The 16084-nt window shown below is 38.2% G+C and overlaps 2 protein-coding genes across 3 annotated transcripts in view; one reads left to right on the forward strand and one right to left on the reverse strand.

The window, feature by feature from the left end:
- zgc:154046 (choline/carnitine O-acyltransferase) lies at positions 1–13102 on the forward strand. The gene is made up of 14 exons (XM_017467543.3): positions 1–586; positions 4433–4702; positions 5043–5161; positions 7295–7348; positions 7437–7602; positions 7690–7864; positions 7979–8157; positions 8354–8454; positions 9770–9889; positions 10064–10186; positions 10392–10527; positions 11508–11570; positions 11687–11824; positions 12455–13102. Exons 1-14 carry the CDS (start codon positions 560–562, stop codon positions 12668–12670), a joined length of 1887 nt encoding a protein of 628 aa, XP_017323032.1. The 5' UTR covers positions 1–559; the 3' UTR covers positions 12671–13102.
- The window catches only part of adamts13 (ADAM metallopeptidase with thrombospondin type 1 motif, 13), a 22903-nt gene continuing 19874 nt past the window's right edge, over positions 13056–16084 (reverse strand). For both annotated transcript variants that reach the window (XM_017467536.3, XM_017467535.3), the window contains 5 exons: positions 15509–15848; positions 15058–15204; positions 14793–14972; positions 14487–14668; positions 13056–13616 (listed from right to left, as the gene is read on the reverse strand). In XM_017467536.3, the coding sequence (XP_017323025.1) occupies positions 13443–13616; positions 14487–14668; positions 14793–14972; positions 15058–15204; positions 15509–15848 (1023 nt within the window). In that variant the 3' untranslated portion in view covers positions 13056–13442. The remainder of the gene's footprint in view (positions 13617–14486; positions 14669–14792; positions 14973–15057; positions 15205–15508; positions 15849–16084) is intronic.

A 16084-nucleotide genomic window follows, 5' to 3' on the forward strand; every position in this document is an offset into this window, starting at 1 on the left:
ATTAGTAGAACGAAGCAGTCAAGGGCGTTTGTATATTATGTATATTATCTTTTATCGTAACCGCAAATAGCCTTCAACAACAGAAATGTAGGGTAAACATGTCGGATTTTCGGCTTCATGCTGTTATACAGGCGACATCTGCTGTAAGGATCAGCTGTTAGGCTGCGAGAAAATAGCTGTAGAATAAACATTGGCAGATTGTATTCATTAGCGCCTTCGATTTAGCTCAACTATGCTAAAACGTAAAATCATAGAATAATGTTATCGCAAGGATCACCTGCAACCTCAATGTAATTATATTTTAAAAAAAAAAAAAAAAAAAAAAGGAGCGTGGATGGTGTAAGCGGAAGTATTATCCCAATCTGGCAACCCGGTGCTCTGCGATCTCTCTGGTGTCTTGGCTGAGTGAATGACTGAGGGAGTGAATGAGTGAGGGAGTGAATGAGGGCGGAGACGCACGAGAGGTTTGACAACAACTTTAGCTCGTCCTTGGAGAGCAGAATGTCAGAGCGACTTTGTTCTGTCCGATAAACCTGGAGGGAGTGTTGGAGTTCAAATCATGCTGAGTGTCCTGGCCAGAGCCGCGGTGAGTCACCATGACAATCAACACCTTACACAACCACAATAACAACGACCATAATCAGTATTTACACATGAAGCAGCCTAAACCTAACTACGAGTGTTTGTGATCACCTGATTGTCTAAACCAAATCTCTCAGCTAGGACTAAGAGCAGTCAGTGTGGATCTTATATGATGATAATGATGATAAACAGCTCCAGATAAACAAATGAAATAAAAGAGGGGGGGGAAAATGTAAACACTTTAAATGTATGTTTGTTGCTTCTTAGTTTTGGAACGGAGCGATAAAGTTAAAGCGGCAGTATGTAATATTTAGTATAGGTATTTCTATTTTTAAAAAATTAAATTAAAATAATAATGTAATTTCTAAGATATCTTCTTTTTATGCAATAGATTTATCATTGTTCTTTATTTTGGCTTTTGTTTACATCTTGCCCTGACATAAGCTCCGCCCCCATCAGCTACACGTTGTTCAGCACCACCTGCTCCAGCTCTAAGCCTTAAAAGTCAACAAACATATTTGCATGTGGGTTTAACAGCAGGTTGTGTTGTTTTTTTTATTGCAAACACAGTTCATCTGTCGCCCCTTATTTTTTTGGGGCTATCTACGGTTTTTGCCATCTCTCTGTCCATCCAACCCTCTGTCCGTGAGTCCATCTGAAATTTTCTGTAGCGTGACATCTCAAGAACGAGTTGTGAGAGTGTTTGTAGATGTATGTGTGGAATTATCATTGTAACCAGTAGATGAACTGAATAGATTTAGGAATTGATCGAAATAAGGTCAAGATCACAGGACTGTCAAATGTCTGAAATCAATTTTCTTCAATAGTGTTCTTCCTGTTTGACGTATATTTTAAGGGTGTCTTAGGACAAGATCGACAGATAATCGGTTTCGCAGATATTTTTTCCGATATTTAAGTGTTTTTCCATAATCGGATATCGGTTTTGTAATATTGGATCCACCGATAAATGGCGCCATCTTGGGGGAAATTTGAGAATTGCGTGCAGGACCACCATTGCAGCACTGTTTTTGATTTATTTGTTCAAATGATTTTTGTGCTTTATTTGTTTAACCTGTTTGTTTACCTCATTGAAGGTTTTATTTTAAAAAAATTAAGTCACTTTAGTAACAGTGCACTTTATCTTTTCATTTTTTGCACTCTTTCAGACCCCTCTATTTATTGGTGTATAAATAAGAGTTGTTTTGTTTTGTATGCAAGGAGGAAGTGAAATTGAATAGTTTTAGGCATACAAATTTGCAACAAGGAGGACTAGACTAGACTTGGTGACGACCGAGGCATCTTGTCAAGTTCTACTTGTTCATTTCTTACTGAACAACTCATACTTTTTATCTGATTCTATTTACATTCAGTGTTGTGCAATGTCTTCAAATCTTAGTTTGTCTTAGTACTTACATTACAGCAGCTATAAAGAGTTATTCCCCCTTATCAGCCTCTCTTTTTTTTCTTTCTCTTGAAGACAATTAGGGAAAAAATGTGCAATGTGCAAAGTTTTCTGTCCTGAAAACGTTCCTGTGGGGAAAAAACGTACTGACTGTTACAAAGCGCTGATGCTGGAGACTCCTTTCATAAATTTTAAATACACATCTCCTTCCAGAAAGCTTATAAATGATTATATATTGTTCTCTGTTAAATAATAGTGCTTTTTTAAAGTAGTTTATTATTAGGTTTCAATCCACACAATTCTCTCTAAATCTGCTGTTTCTATAGAAACATATTAGAGTGAGAGCATTAATATAAACCTGTGATTTGATTTACAGCCAGCACTATTGTCCAAGCTGATTACAAGCTCCCATTATACTGTACGCTAGCCATATTAGCTTTAAAGCATTAATAATAAATGGTTATTTCCAACAGAGTTTTAAGAGATATACTGTTATTCAATTCCATATAAATGAATGCATTCTGTATATAAGGTCATGAGTTAACATGTCCACAGTGTCAGTGATACTGTGCGTACAGGACGATTATACACAGATCAGTCACGACATTAAATAGCTAATGAAGCGGCTTCTATCTGTACAGTTCGTCATGTTAACATAAAAATCATTTTAACAAAGCCAACACATTATTATAGTATTAATCGATTGTTTGTTTAAATATTAACTAACTACGTTTACATTTTCATAAACATATGAATCGCAGCCATCAGTTCATTCGATTGTTGTTGATGTTATGAAATCGCAGGCGCAGTGGATACTAAAGCAGGATGGACTTAAAAAAAAAAAGAACCCACACAGACATAATCAAAATAAAGCAAAGAGCAGGCAAAGGGTCAGGCAATGTGCAAACAGACCACAACAGGACTATTCCAAAGAGCAGAGTTTTAAACCAAAGCAACGGCACAACCAGAACAGGCCGATAAAGAATAACACAGAGCTCTGCAAGTGCGAATGATCAGATCAGGCCAGGTCATGTGACCTGAGTGTTAGTGGACTGAGGAATGTGGAAAATGTAGTGCTCTGATGCTTCAGCAGAAGAGGGCACTGATGCTTGTGAGAGATTTATTTATTTTTTTCTCCTAAATACAATAGAATGCACTGTGCACTGTATACTCATAAATAGAATGCACTGTTAATGCAGTGTTCATTATTTGGCTTATACGAGTTGTTTTTTAATTTAATTTAATTTTTTACACATCAGTTAACACAAGCGTTAAGTACGTTCCTCTCATTAGGTATAGTTTCATAACGCTGAAGTTTATGATTTGTTAACCAGTGCTGAAAATAATGTTATACCACAGAGTTGTTGAATTCTCGATTCGAATGAATCAGAAGGTGTTTAATTTTCTGTAACAGCAGCTCTGACAGTAATTACGGCTACTTCGCAAGTAAAATCGCAGGTTTATAATAATACGTTCGTTCTACGTAATACATCACCGTTTCTCTAGTAACGCCTCGTACAAGGTGTGTGTAACGTATGTAATTATTAATACAGCAGGTTAGCTGCTTTATTTTGTGACGATATGTTTATTTAGTTTACTTTCGGAAGGAGTCTCCAGTGTCAGCGTTTTGTAACAGTCAGTCAATGAGTTTTAAGGACAGGGGACTTGGCGCTGTTTGACTTCCCAGTAAGAGAAGTGTCTTATTAACTTGAATTTCAAGTGAGGTTGGTGAGGAAACATTTACAGCTGCTGTAATGTAAGTGATGACAGACAAACAAAATGTTTTGCGGATGTCCCACAACGTTCAACGTAACTATAAATAAATAAAACATACGTATGTTGTTGTTGTTTTAAATAGAAATTGAAATTGTTGGCAAATTGCAGTGGTAAAATAGGAATAAAACACTTCAGGGCGTTCTGTTATTAGAAATAGTCAACTTCACGGTAATAGTAACTCTAGTTCGTGTTGGGCTGTGTTATACTAAGCTGATTGTTGATTTATTTTCCTATAACAGCACACCTACAAATGTTTTATTCCTTACTTTTGGGAACCTCTTACGGAAATGTAAAATGTTCCTGAAAATGTTAAGGTGACGTTATGTCTGTATAGACAATAACAGCACATTTCCAGGTGCAGCACATCACTTAGTCTACTATTTTCCCCAAGAACAAACATACAGGTGAAATGAAGAGGGGGAAAAAATATTCTATTTATATAAACTGATGAAGGCTAAGTGCAATCATCTTAATCAAATTTTAACTTTTTAAAGCCATTTAACGTTTGAATTTATGGTCACTCTCATTCAGTGAGGAATCATGATCTTACCTAAGATAGCAATTCATTCCCTGTTAATAGGAAAGATTTTCTAATATCCTTTACATTCATGTGTGACTGTAATTAGAAGTAATTAATATGAAGTGTGGGGGTTTGTTTTTTTGGGTTCACAGTCGAGGGCGGTGCCTAAGCGCTTAGCAAGGCCAGTGGTAGTCGTGCAGATCCGTGACCAATCTCTGGCACATCAGGATGCTCTGCCCAAGCTGCCAGTGCCACCACTCAGACAGACGTGTGAGCGTTACCTGGCTGCACTCGAACCGCTCGTGTCTGAGGAGGAGATGAACCATACACGCCAGCTCATGGCTGAGTTCCTGTCCTCCGGTGGCGTCGGCGAAAGGCTGCAGAAAGGACTGGAGAGACGAGCACGCAAAACTGAGAACTGGGTACAACAAGTAGCTAACTGTGTCAGGGTTGCCAGATTGGATTGACTGTTTTCAGCCATCTGTTCATTGTAAATCCTTGCTTAGTGACATCCAAATCTGGGAAATTAAACAAAAACAAACAAACAAGCAACTGTAACCAAATGAGTGAACTAGCAACAGCAAGGCAGAGTCATTAATTAATTTACTATTTAACCAAATTATATGTGCTAGCCCATGGACAACAAAATTTGTACAAAAATGCCCAAAAATGACCAATATAGCAGCAGTGGATTATGTGTAAGTGAAACCTTTTCCTCATTCTAATTACCAGTCAGATACGTTATATGATTGTGTGTTGCAGCTCACTGATTGGTGGATGCAGTCAGCCTACTTAGACTCTCGTATGCCAGTCCCAGTGTACACTAGCCCAGGCGTGGTTCTGCCGCAGATGCACTTCCAGGACTGCCAGGGACAGATGAGGTATCATGTCTGATCACAGCGCCGTATTCAGAATGTGTTCTGTCTACTACTAATGGATGTTCTATTGATCTAGATAATCTCATCTGATTTTACTAGCAATGTAAATAAACACACAAAACCCTTTCATATTTTTTATTAAGACATGATCAGTTTAACATAAGAGTTTTAATAAGGAATTAGGAATAAATAATTAGTTTAGCATGATGCTAATGCCTGTAGAATAGAATAGAATTAAAACGTGTATAATTGAATTACAAAGAGTAGATTACACTACACTAATAGAGTAGAAGTAAAGGCTTTAAAGTGCACCTATTATGGTTTTGAAACGTGCCTAATTTTGTTTTAGAGGTCTCATACGATAGATTGACATGCATCCAAGGTCAAAAAACACTTTCCTGTGTTCATAATTTAAACTGCAGCATTATGTTTTTTTTCCTCATTGTCACAAATGACTCGTTCAGTGATCCGTTCTAAAGGATTCGTTCTAAACTCCATACTCTGCTCTGATTGGCCAGACGTCCCAGTCTGTTGTGATTGGTCTACCGCTGTCAGCGAGCAGCCGATGAAGACCAGAGGCGGGGCTTTTTGTTACAAACCTACGTCGGTTAGTGCAGGAAGTAAAGTCTGGAATCACTAACGACTCGATGCAGCTGTTCAGAATCGAGTCCTTCTTTTGGGAGTCGATAACTCTGTTTGTCCTGCGCTTTGATTTTTTAAACTTTGCAGACTTTTTACATTCACCAACAGATATATAACACACTACATGAAGGGTAATATTTGACAAAAACCATAATGGGTGCACGTTAAAAGAATAGAGTGTAATTAAGTGAAAGCAGTTGGATTATAATAGAATTTAAAAGAGAAGAATAGATCAGAATGAACAATAGTGGAGTAGAATTGAATGTAAAATTGAAAAATATAATGAAATAAAAAAAGAGTAGAATATAATTTCTTTTGAAAAAGCAGAACAGAGTGGAATTAAAACGAGTGGATTACAGTGGAATAGAATAGAGAGATTAATTCACGCTTTTAATTCCGTCCACACATTAAACCGACATAAAAACATTATTTATTGCTCAAAACAATGCTCTGTACTCTTGGAGAGGACATTTATTGCTGGATGTTACTGATATCTACAGTGTCGAGTTGCACACTGACCTTTTACACAGACGTCTCCTTTTCCTGCTGCTATTTTAAGCACAATTTACTGCCCATGGCCACTTTTAACAACCCAAACAGTGTATGGACAAATCCAGTGGAGTTACACTTCGGTCATGTTCCCTATTTAGACTTACCCTTACATTTATTCACTCGCCCTTTAGACTGTGTTGTTTACACACCAGTTATGCATGCAGCTAAGAGCAACAGTTACATGGACCACAGATTTAAACCTGATCGAACGCTATGTTGACTATGTTCACAGTGAAAGATATGCTTACATTTTAGAGTCAATTAGTATAAATTGTACTATTAGGATATGAGCAAAATTTTTGATTTGAGGGCAGTATTTACTTTAGTATTAACAAATTTGATAGTCCTCGTTTATCCTTCATTATCCTTCAAACCTAGGCATATCAAATGATTATTTTACTTTATTATTTCAACAACTCAAAGTATCTGCAGTTTCTGTTCACTGATTGTTCCGGGGTTAAAAGCAAGTGTTTGCATTTAATAGCAGTGGTTTAGCAGTCTAGACTGTATTGGAAAACCCTGTCTCTGGTACCTTTACTCAAGAAAAATCTGGCAGCCTCAGAGGCATGAACTATATGTAGGTGATTTGCATAATCTGAACAGGGAGAGAAGAAAATGTATAGACAGAATCTAAATACAACATATAGAACATAACCTTTGGATTTAAATCACTGACTCTGAATATGGCCCTATATTCTTACATATAAATGACATATTAAATGTATTATATAGTACCCGGAATTTTATCAGGAATACCACTGAATAGAACAATCAAATTTGTTCAATTTTGCAAATGATGTCAAAGTAAAACCCTATCTATTAACCCTAAAGGTTTTGATCTTAATTACTGACTGTGGTTTAGCGATGTTGTTGCTTTGTGTGTTGGCCAGTTTGAATATTTTAAAACTCAGTGCTCTATGGAAGTCTGTTCTGCGTGTGCAGGTTTGCTGCCAAACTGATTGCTGGAGTTTTGAACTTCAAGCAAATGATTGATAGGTGAGTCTTAATTGTCGAGGCCAGATGACCTGATTTACTTTTGAATTCTTTGGATTGCGGTATTCAATTTGCATATCTCTCGTTGCAGTGAAACACTACCTGTTGAGTATTTGGGAGGAAAGCCATTATGCATGGACCAGTATTACCAGGTGCTGTCTTCATGCCGAATACCAGGACCGAAGAAAGACACTGTGGTGAACGATGCCATTGGAAAGAAGGCACCGACTCACATCACAGTGGTTCACAATTTTCAGGTAACCTGCTGCACAAACGACTAGACCTCTATAAACCAACTGTAATCTCGGATATTGTGTAAATATCTCTCGCTTGCACTCTTCCAGTTTTTTGTTCTGGACGTGTACAATAGCGACGGCACGCCACTGACGGTAGATCAGCTCTACATGCAGCTGGAGAAGATCTGGAATTCTTCTTTACAATCCAATAAAGAGCCCATTGGCATTCTCACCTCGAACCACCGCAACACCTGGGGCAAAGCCTACAACAACCTCATCAAGGGTGATCTATATATCTATACTTACCCTGCTCAGCTAACTTAGCTTGATTCACTCTTTATATGCGCAGCATTTCATTGACATGAATTGACAAGGTTCTGCCGTGTTTGCTCTACAGATAAAACGAATAAAGATTCAGTCCGGGCGATCCAAAAGAGCATCTTCTTAGTGTGCCTGGACGCCCCGATGCCACGTGTGTCAGATGAGATCTACTACAGTAAAGTGGCTGCACAGATGCTGCATGGAGGCGGAAGCCGCTGGAACAGTGGGAACCGCTGGTTTGATAAAACACTACAGGTTTGTGATGGAAGTCAATCCTTTTCATCGTTGTAGAAAATCATATCATATCATAGTATGCTGTTTTATTAGACCACTTAACTATTCTGGAAACATGTTCTGACCATATTATTAGTGTGCCTGTGTATACACTCGCTGATGTGGGAACTTAGCGGTATGTTTATGGTGTTAGCGGTCTCGTTTTACTTCTCCACAGTTTATAGTGGGCGAGGATGGATCGTGTGGACTGACGTATGAGCATGCTCCTGCTGAAGGACCTCCCATTGTGTTCCTAGTGGACCATGTGGTGGAATATATGTAAGGCAGAATCCAGTTCTGGTGTAATTATGTGTATGTGGGTATGTCTGTCTCGTTAAGCTGCTAAACGCGTGAGTTTACTGTGACATCCAAAGAGAAAGTGTCAACAAGAGAGTGACAGTGAAGGTTACTTGCAAGACAACAACATACCATGGTGCACTTGAGATCTCGAATCTGATTGTTCAGAAGGTTAATATTCTGTAACTGCAGCTCTGACGGTAGTTATGGCTGTAATTAGTAGTTATAGACGGTATAGACGGTAGTTATGTTGTGGAAGAGGTCTCATGTGTGTTTAGCATCAGTACTAAACCGCTGCTACAGTATAATGTAACAGGAAGTGGAGTAAGTTATTTCATGGATGTTTCACAACATTAAATGTTAGCTAGTTACATTTCATATAGCGCATTATATAGTATGGGTTGGGGCAGGGGGCATCTCCTCAACCACCACCAGTGTGTAGCATCCATCTGGATGATGCGATGGCAGCCATAGTGTGCCAGAATGCCCACCACACACCAGCTATTACTGGAGAGGAGAGGGTGATGTAGCCAGTTTAGATAGATAGATAAATGTAAGCATAATTGGTTAAAAAGTACAAATACATTAATGAATTAAAATCATTGGCAAATTGCTGCTGTATAAAAGGAGTAAAACACTTCAGGACATGTCTTGCACTGGAAGCTTTATCCAAAATCTTTTCAGTGAAAATGTGCCACACACAGTTTGTTTAGGATACAGTGTAATCCATAAACATGAAGCAAACATTGCTGTTTTGTCAAAACCCTGTAACATTGTAGTGGTTAAATATGTGGACATTTAAAATGACTTACTTAGTGTCATTTGGTGCAACACAGGAAGAGACTTGGCGGTCATGTTTACACGAGTGACGTTTCCCAGCTGTCGCTCTAGATCCTAGAAGTTTTATGGGGTGCTTGCATTAAAAGTCATTCAAATTATAATATAGTTTTACTATATAGTTATTCCTGCTATTTTACAAAATTGTTTATTCTAAAATGAAGTTGTGGGAATGAATAATATCATTTGAAATGAATACATGAAAATGATTTGAGCATGTTTTATTTGCGTCATTTCTTTTATTTGTTATCTATTAATGCAATTTTTTTTTTTTTTTAAGTAAATAAGAACTAAAGAAATAAATGTTGGACACCAAACACATTGGCTGATTGTTGGAAAATTGTATGAATGAGATTTTTTACCATACCATACCATTCCTTTCAGAATTATTACAATGTGCTAACTGACAGGCGAATATCGTCAAACATTGCCTTTAACGCCTTTAACCTGTTTGTAACAGGAAGAAAACTGAGATGGTGCGAGCTCCTATGATTCCACTCCCCATGCCGCAGAAGCTGCGCTTTAACATCACACCTGAAATCAAAAAGGACATTGAGAAAGCCAAGCAGAACATGAACATGTGAGCGCTCTTCATCATTCCATTTCCTTTGTATCTGGGGTTAACGTCTGCAAAAAAAAAAAAAAAGAAACAACAGCTAGTGAGGCAGTGTAAAGCAGAGTTGAATATGAAGCGCTCCAGTCGTTTCCAAATAAATGATTCACGTGTTGTAATAGGAGTCTCTCGGTTTTGCAGAATGGTGCATGACCTGGATGTGCGAGTTCTCAACTTCTCTCATTACGGGAAGAAATACCTCAAGTCATGTAAAACCAGCTCAGACGCCTTCATCCAAATGGCCCTCCAGCTGGCATATTACAGGTGAGTCAGGGTGCCACCTGCTAAAAATAGTAGCAATCATTATGAAATATCAGTTAGACATTTTATGACGCTACCTCGAAGTTACCCGCTGTAGAAGAATCGATCCTCGACATTCTGTAACCCAGGGAGCATGGCATCTAGTGTCATCTAGTTGCCTGTTTCAAGTCCGTTGTGTTAAACCCTTCCTGTTTTGTTCCTGCATTAGGATCTATGGTGTGTGCTGCGCTACATACGAGAGCGCCTCCATACGCATGTTTAAACTGGGAAGAACCGAGGCCATCCGCTCCACCTCTACTGAGTCGCTCAGATTCGTACAAGCCATGGATGACAAATCCAAACAGGTCAGGCAAAGTATGCGTGATGCTTGCGATATTAATTGCCGTACATGAATTCGAAATCAAACCAAACAGTTTTGTTTCTAGCTTTATATTACCAAAGGTTTTGGAGCACCCTATATTTATTTGAGGAATTTTGGCAAGCAATATTCTGATTTTCAGTCTAAAATACTTAAGTAAGCAGTAGAACGAGCACTGAAACAAATATTTGTGACTTAGTTTGCTTGTTTTGTTGGGAACAAACAAACATCCGGATGTACTGCCTTGGATGAAGTATTAGAGTAATATTAGGATCTGATTTGTGCAAGTTAATGTCCGTTAATGCAAAATCTTTAATGGAATGCTTGATTAATATTTCTCTGTAATCATCCTTTTTGTCGTGTCTTATGAAGTAACAGTGATTAAGTAGCGAATAAAACACAACAGAGAAAATAATCAATGACTGGGTGGCCTGACCTGAAGTGGACGTTCTGTTACCACCTCAAAGTTGATTATTTTTCCTGTAACAGCATGCCCCAAAGTATTTCATTCCTCTTATACCACGGCTAATTGCCAACATTTACAAAATTCTATTTATTACCTGTCTGTTCGACTATTACAAAACGCTGAAAGTGGAGACTCCTTCCAAAAAAACAAGTCTCCGCATAGAAAATTTCACCATATCGATGATTACACTCTTTAAAAAAAAAAATAATAAAAAATCTGTTTATGTGGAGCATCCGTCATACTAGTCCTTGTGTAAGCTGTTACTATAGAAACGATTTATGAATATAAACCATGGAGTCTGAAGTACTGTCGAAAATGACTCAACACTTTCTGACCAATTAGAATTGAGAATTTGACAGCACTGTAATACACCATGAATGAGTTTTCATTCATCACCTTGATGTGAACTTGTGGAGATCTTTTGTATGAACTGGTTACATTACAATACAATCTGCAGTAACTTACAAATTACTTGACAATTATGTGTAACTCCTTGGCAGAACGCAGAGAAACTGGCCCTGCTGGAGAAGGCCATCAACGCTCATCGAAATTACACACACATGGTAGGAGTCTTATAACAGACTAACATGCTGTTGTTGGGGGTTTTTTTTGGTTTTATTGCAAAATATTACAAATTAACTGACCATGAATCTCTGGAATACAATCTGTCAATACTCAGGCCATTCATGGCCAGGCAATCGACAGACATCTGCTGGGGCTGAAGATGCAAAGCATTGAGGATCTGACTTCTCTCCCAGAAATCTTCATGGATACTTCCTATGCTGTGGCCATGCATTTCAACCTCTTCACTAGCCAAGTATGTGATTTATTATTATTATTATTATTATTATTATTATTATTATTATTATTATTATTTTAAAAAATGTTTCTTTTAGCTGAAGATCTGAACCGTGGATGAGTTGCTCTACAAATGGCTAGAAAAGTCTTAAATGTAACTAATACTGTTTAGACAATGAGGACAAGTTAACTTTAAAAAACAAAAACAAAAAAGAAAACCGAGGTGGCCATTTTCATCTCACTTTTTTTTTCTCACTGGGTTGGAGCAAAAATGGAGTGAGTTATGAGCGGTGTGTTGGGAACCTCTTTGTAATGTTAGCTACTGTAGTGTTTCTGCAACTGTGCGCAACATTAAGCACTAAATCTGGTGTGACTGATACTTAATAATTAGAAGTTCTCCACATTTCTTTTTTGAAAGACCAGATGGTGTTAAAGTTTACACAGATAGATGAAGCATTAAAGCCAGTTCCCGTTTCACGTCTCATTTTTTTTATTCTCAAGATCATGCTAATTGATTCCACATTGCCAGTGTTGGCCATGATTTCATTATTAATAGCACAAGAAGGTGATCACACATTAATAATGTATCATGGCGTATGTTTACGATAAAGTCACAGCGATGCCCTCATGACATTTTTGTTTTTTTCAGGTCGGCTCAAAGACAGACTGTTTTATGTGTATTGGGCCAATGGTGCCAGACGGTTATGGCATCTGCTACAACCCGATGGACGACCACATCAACTTTGCTGTGACGGCCTTCAACAGCTGTGAAGAAACTAATGCCACCAAACTAACACGGTTCCTCAAGGAAGCACTGCTGGACATGAAAGCTCTTCTGGATCAGACGCCTAATCCGAGCAATTGAGGCTGCTTACTGGGGGATGAGACACAGAGTGGAAATTTGTGAGGCTGGGAAGAAGAAGATGAAGTATTTGCTATACCTGCATGTGTCCTCAAGCAGAACATGAACATGCAGGAGCTGACAGTTCTCGCACCCGTATTTCTTTGATCAGCTTGCCATGACGTTAATGTTTGTCCCACAACATTTTAGTAAGAAGGGATCTCTTAAGAAAAGATGGCACCACCATGTTGCAATGTGTTCATGATACTTCAGTATTTTTGTTAGCTGCTGTTTACATAATTTTGCTGTTTACTGATGTATTCCATGTCAAAACCGAAGCGTTTTTTGTTTTGTTTTTTTTTGCTCAACTGAAGCACTTAGCAAGTCTGCTTTATGACGGTGATGTGTGTATCTATAACTAAATATTTATTGGGATAAATATACATTTGGACACAGTACCGCTGTAAGATCTACATTCTTTTTTTTTTTTCTTTTAACGAACCAGTGAGAAAGAAAAGTATAAATGTCCAGATTTCCTGTGAAATCTAACTTGTCTCATTAAACCAAAAGGTTTCTTTGAACTAACAAGATTTTCCAGTTCTCTTAAAAGCACTACATTACTTCATCAAAAATGTTAACATTGCAAATAATGAAAGAAAATTAGCATGAATATAATATGCATACTTATGCTATCTTCTATTGTTAACATTTATTTATTTATTTATTTATTCATTTATTTATTTTCTGAAAAATAGAGCATTCATTTAAACATATTGCTGGATAAACTGACCAAGGGCTACATAAGTTTAGCCTCCTCAGGCTTAATATAAGAATACTCTGCTCTAAATGTTCCCTTTATGTGCTGGTACTCCCCATGGAATTCCACTTCTGCCCTGCTTCCTGTAGAACTCCAGTGGAAAAGCTGCGTGCCTTGAAACACTGCGGTTTTCACAGCGTCTACATCTCGGATCTGAGGGATCAAAAACATACATGCCTTGACTTCTTAACAAAAATGTGCAGGTCACTATTAAAATCAGTAATGTCCTTTTGCATCATGCTAATGCCGACTTTGTTCAAAGTAAATAGTTGCTCACGTCCTAATTTTATCGAGTGGCAGGTGTCCCTGGGTCAACAAGGACAAGGGGTTGATTAGATGACATCACCACTAGCTTTTCTATTTACTTCCTCAATTTAACCTAATGATTAGCATAAAAAATAGTTTTTTATTTGTATAATATAATAATTCAGAAACAGTATCCAAGCTAGCCAGTATTGTGTTTAAATTAGCAAGTTACTAGATAGATTAGCTAATGTGATCTCTATAGCTGTTTTATCTATAGCTAGCAAGTTCAATTGCAATCCAGCTCATGTTAGGGAAACTATAATACTGTTATATTGTTCTATATTTATATGTGTATGTGTATGTATATATATATATATATATATATATATATATATATATATATATATATATATATATATATATATATATATATATATATTATTATTATTATTATTATGTATATAATGGTATACCTTGTACGGTTAAAATAATTAAAAACAAGGTGTCAAGTTAACACCAGAGTAAATGTTATATTTTGTACATGATCACAGCCATATTTGCTAGCAAGCTAGTTAAACATAGGCTATGAAAACTTTAGCCAAGTTTACTAGCAGGCTAGCCTAAGTAAGGTATTGTGGTGATGCCATATATTCATAGTTTGTTGGCCCAGGGGCACCAGTTATTCAGCAATATCAGGACATGGTAAAAGCTACATGTTGAAGAAGTGCAGTAGGAATTAAGCTAGGTCAGAAAAAGACTAGCTCTAGGTTCTCTCACCAGCACATATGCGGAGTCTGAGGAGGTTGCATTAAATACAGATAGCGCTCTGATCTGTATCCTTAATGCAGGCGGGGCATCGATGAACACCCGACAAGACTGCATGCTGGAGGACGAGGATGATGAACTCCTAACTGGGTTCTCGATCAAACCAGATGACGAGAACAGCTGAACATCACAATCTGAGGATGGAAGTCAGAACTTTAAGTCAGTGATTCGATTTACCAAACATCACAGTTTGATTCCGTTTTGATTTTGCCAGGATTGTGCCTCAAAACGTCTGCCAAAAATTCTTTTTTGACCGACCTTCACGATGGCTTTTCTTCATGTTCTTCTTACTCTGATAGGAAAGCAGCACCCCATTGCCGGGGGTGAGACGGTTTTGACGCACCAACAGAACATTAGATCGTGAAATCAGCGTCTTTCCGGGCATCTTTTCACAGATTTGCCTCAGAGACTTTCTCTCATAAAGGGCAAGATTCTCTTCTAAACACGCACACAAACACATAGAATTTGAATTCTTACGCCCTAGCCTTGCATGGTATGAAAGCAGATACAGCTGGTCACTCACTGTGTCTACAATTAAGAGAGCTGGACTCGATTTTGATTTGGATGACTTCATCAAGAGGACGGCCAATAGAGATGAAACACCGTCTCTCGCTGACATTCCGTAGGTCGATGATTCCCGTAGCCTGAAGCAAGAGCTGCCCACACAAACCTGCAGCAGAATGTCAATTGATAGCTTTAATAAGAAGATATGACTTCCTTTCATCTATCCATCTAAATGTTCCACCTACCAATCAGTATTACTGTATATTTAGGATGTTTACATTTATAGGACCTTTACTATACTTTTTGATTTTGGCACACCCTCTCGTATTATTAATGACAGGGCAATAGAGCTATTGATTTCACTACAAAGGGTATGATGCTTCCTATGACCTCTAGAACAACTCTTATTGTTTATTCAATTTTATCATGCCCCCCTTGTAAATTCTGGTGCTCATATCTTGCCACTTAACTGCTCTGTGGAGGTTGTGTCGACAACGTTGAGGTGCTCCTCAACACTGGTACTGTAGGTAGAACTTCTGAGAACTTCTCTGTGTCTCCAGCTGGCGCAGATGTGGTCCTCTTCTCCTCATGGAAGAGTTTCCATGCACTCTTCTTGCTCCAGGCCTCTGGTTCCCCTGTAGGAGCAGTGCTTGGAGCCGGAGTGGAGCAGTTGGTGCTGTAGTAGCAGGCCTGGATAGTAATGGGTTTGGGAAGGTGGACACAGAGAATGGGAGTGATGGGTAGAGGACTGGACGGCCCAAGGCATGAGACAGTTCGAGACTGGATCCCATATCCACAAGAGACTGAACACTACAGATAAGAGAGAGAGAGAGAGAGACTGAGGTCCTGAGAGACTATATGCTATGAGACCTACAGTAGATGCAGGATTAACCCTTTTCCACCAACAAGGTGCTGGTGCTTGAGCCAGTGATGGTTTGGATAAATGGGAAACCTTTTTAAGAACTGGCCCCCGTTTCTATCAGATGAAGAGCTAAAGCATTTCATCATCAGATGTCCAAGTGTACTAATGAACGCTGTAAAAATAA

Source organism: Ictalurus punctatus, chromosome 5 (genome assembly GCF_001660625.3).
Source record: "Ictalurus punctatus breed USDA103 chromosome 5, Coco_2.0, whole genome shotgun sequence".
In the NCBI taxonomy this organism is placed as follows: domain Eukaryota; kingdom Metazoa; phylum Chordata; class Actinopteri; order Siluriformes; family Ictaluridae; genus Ictalurus; species Ictalurus punctatus.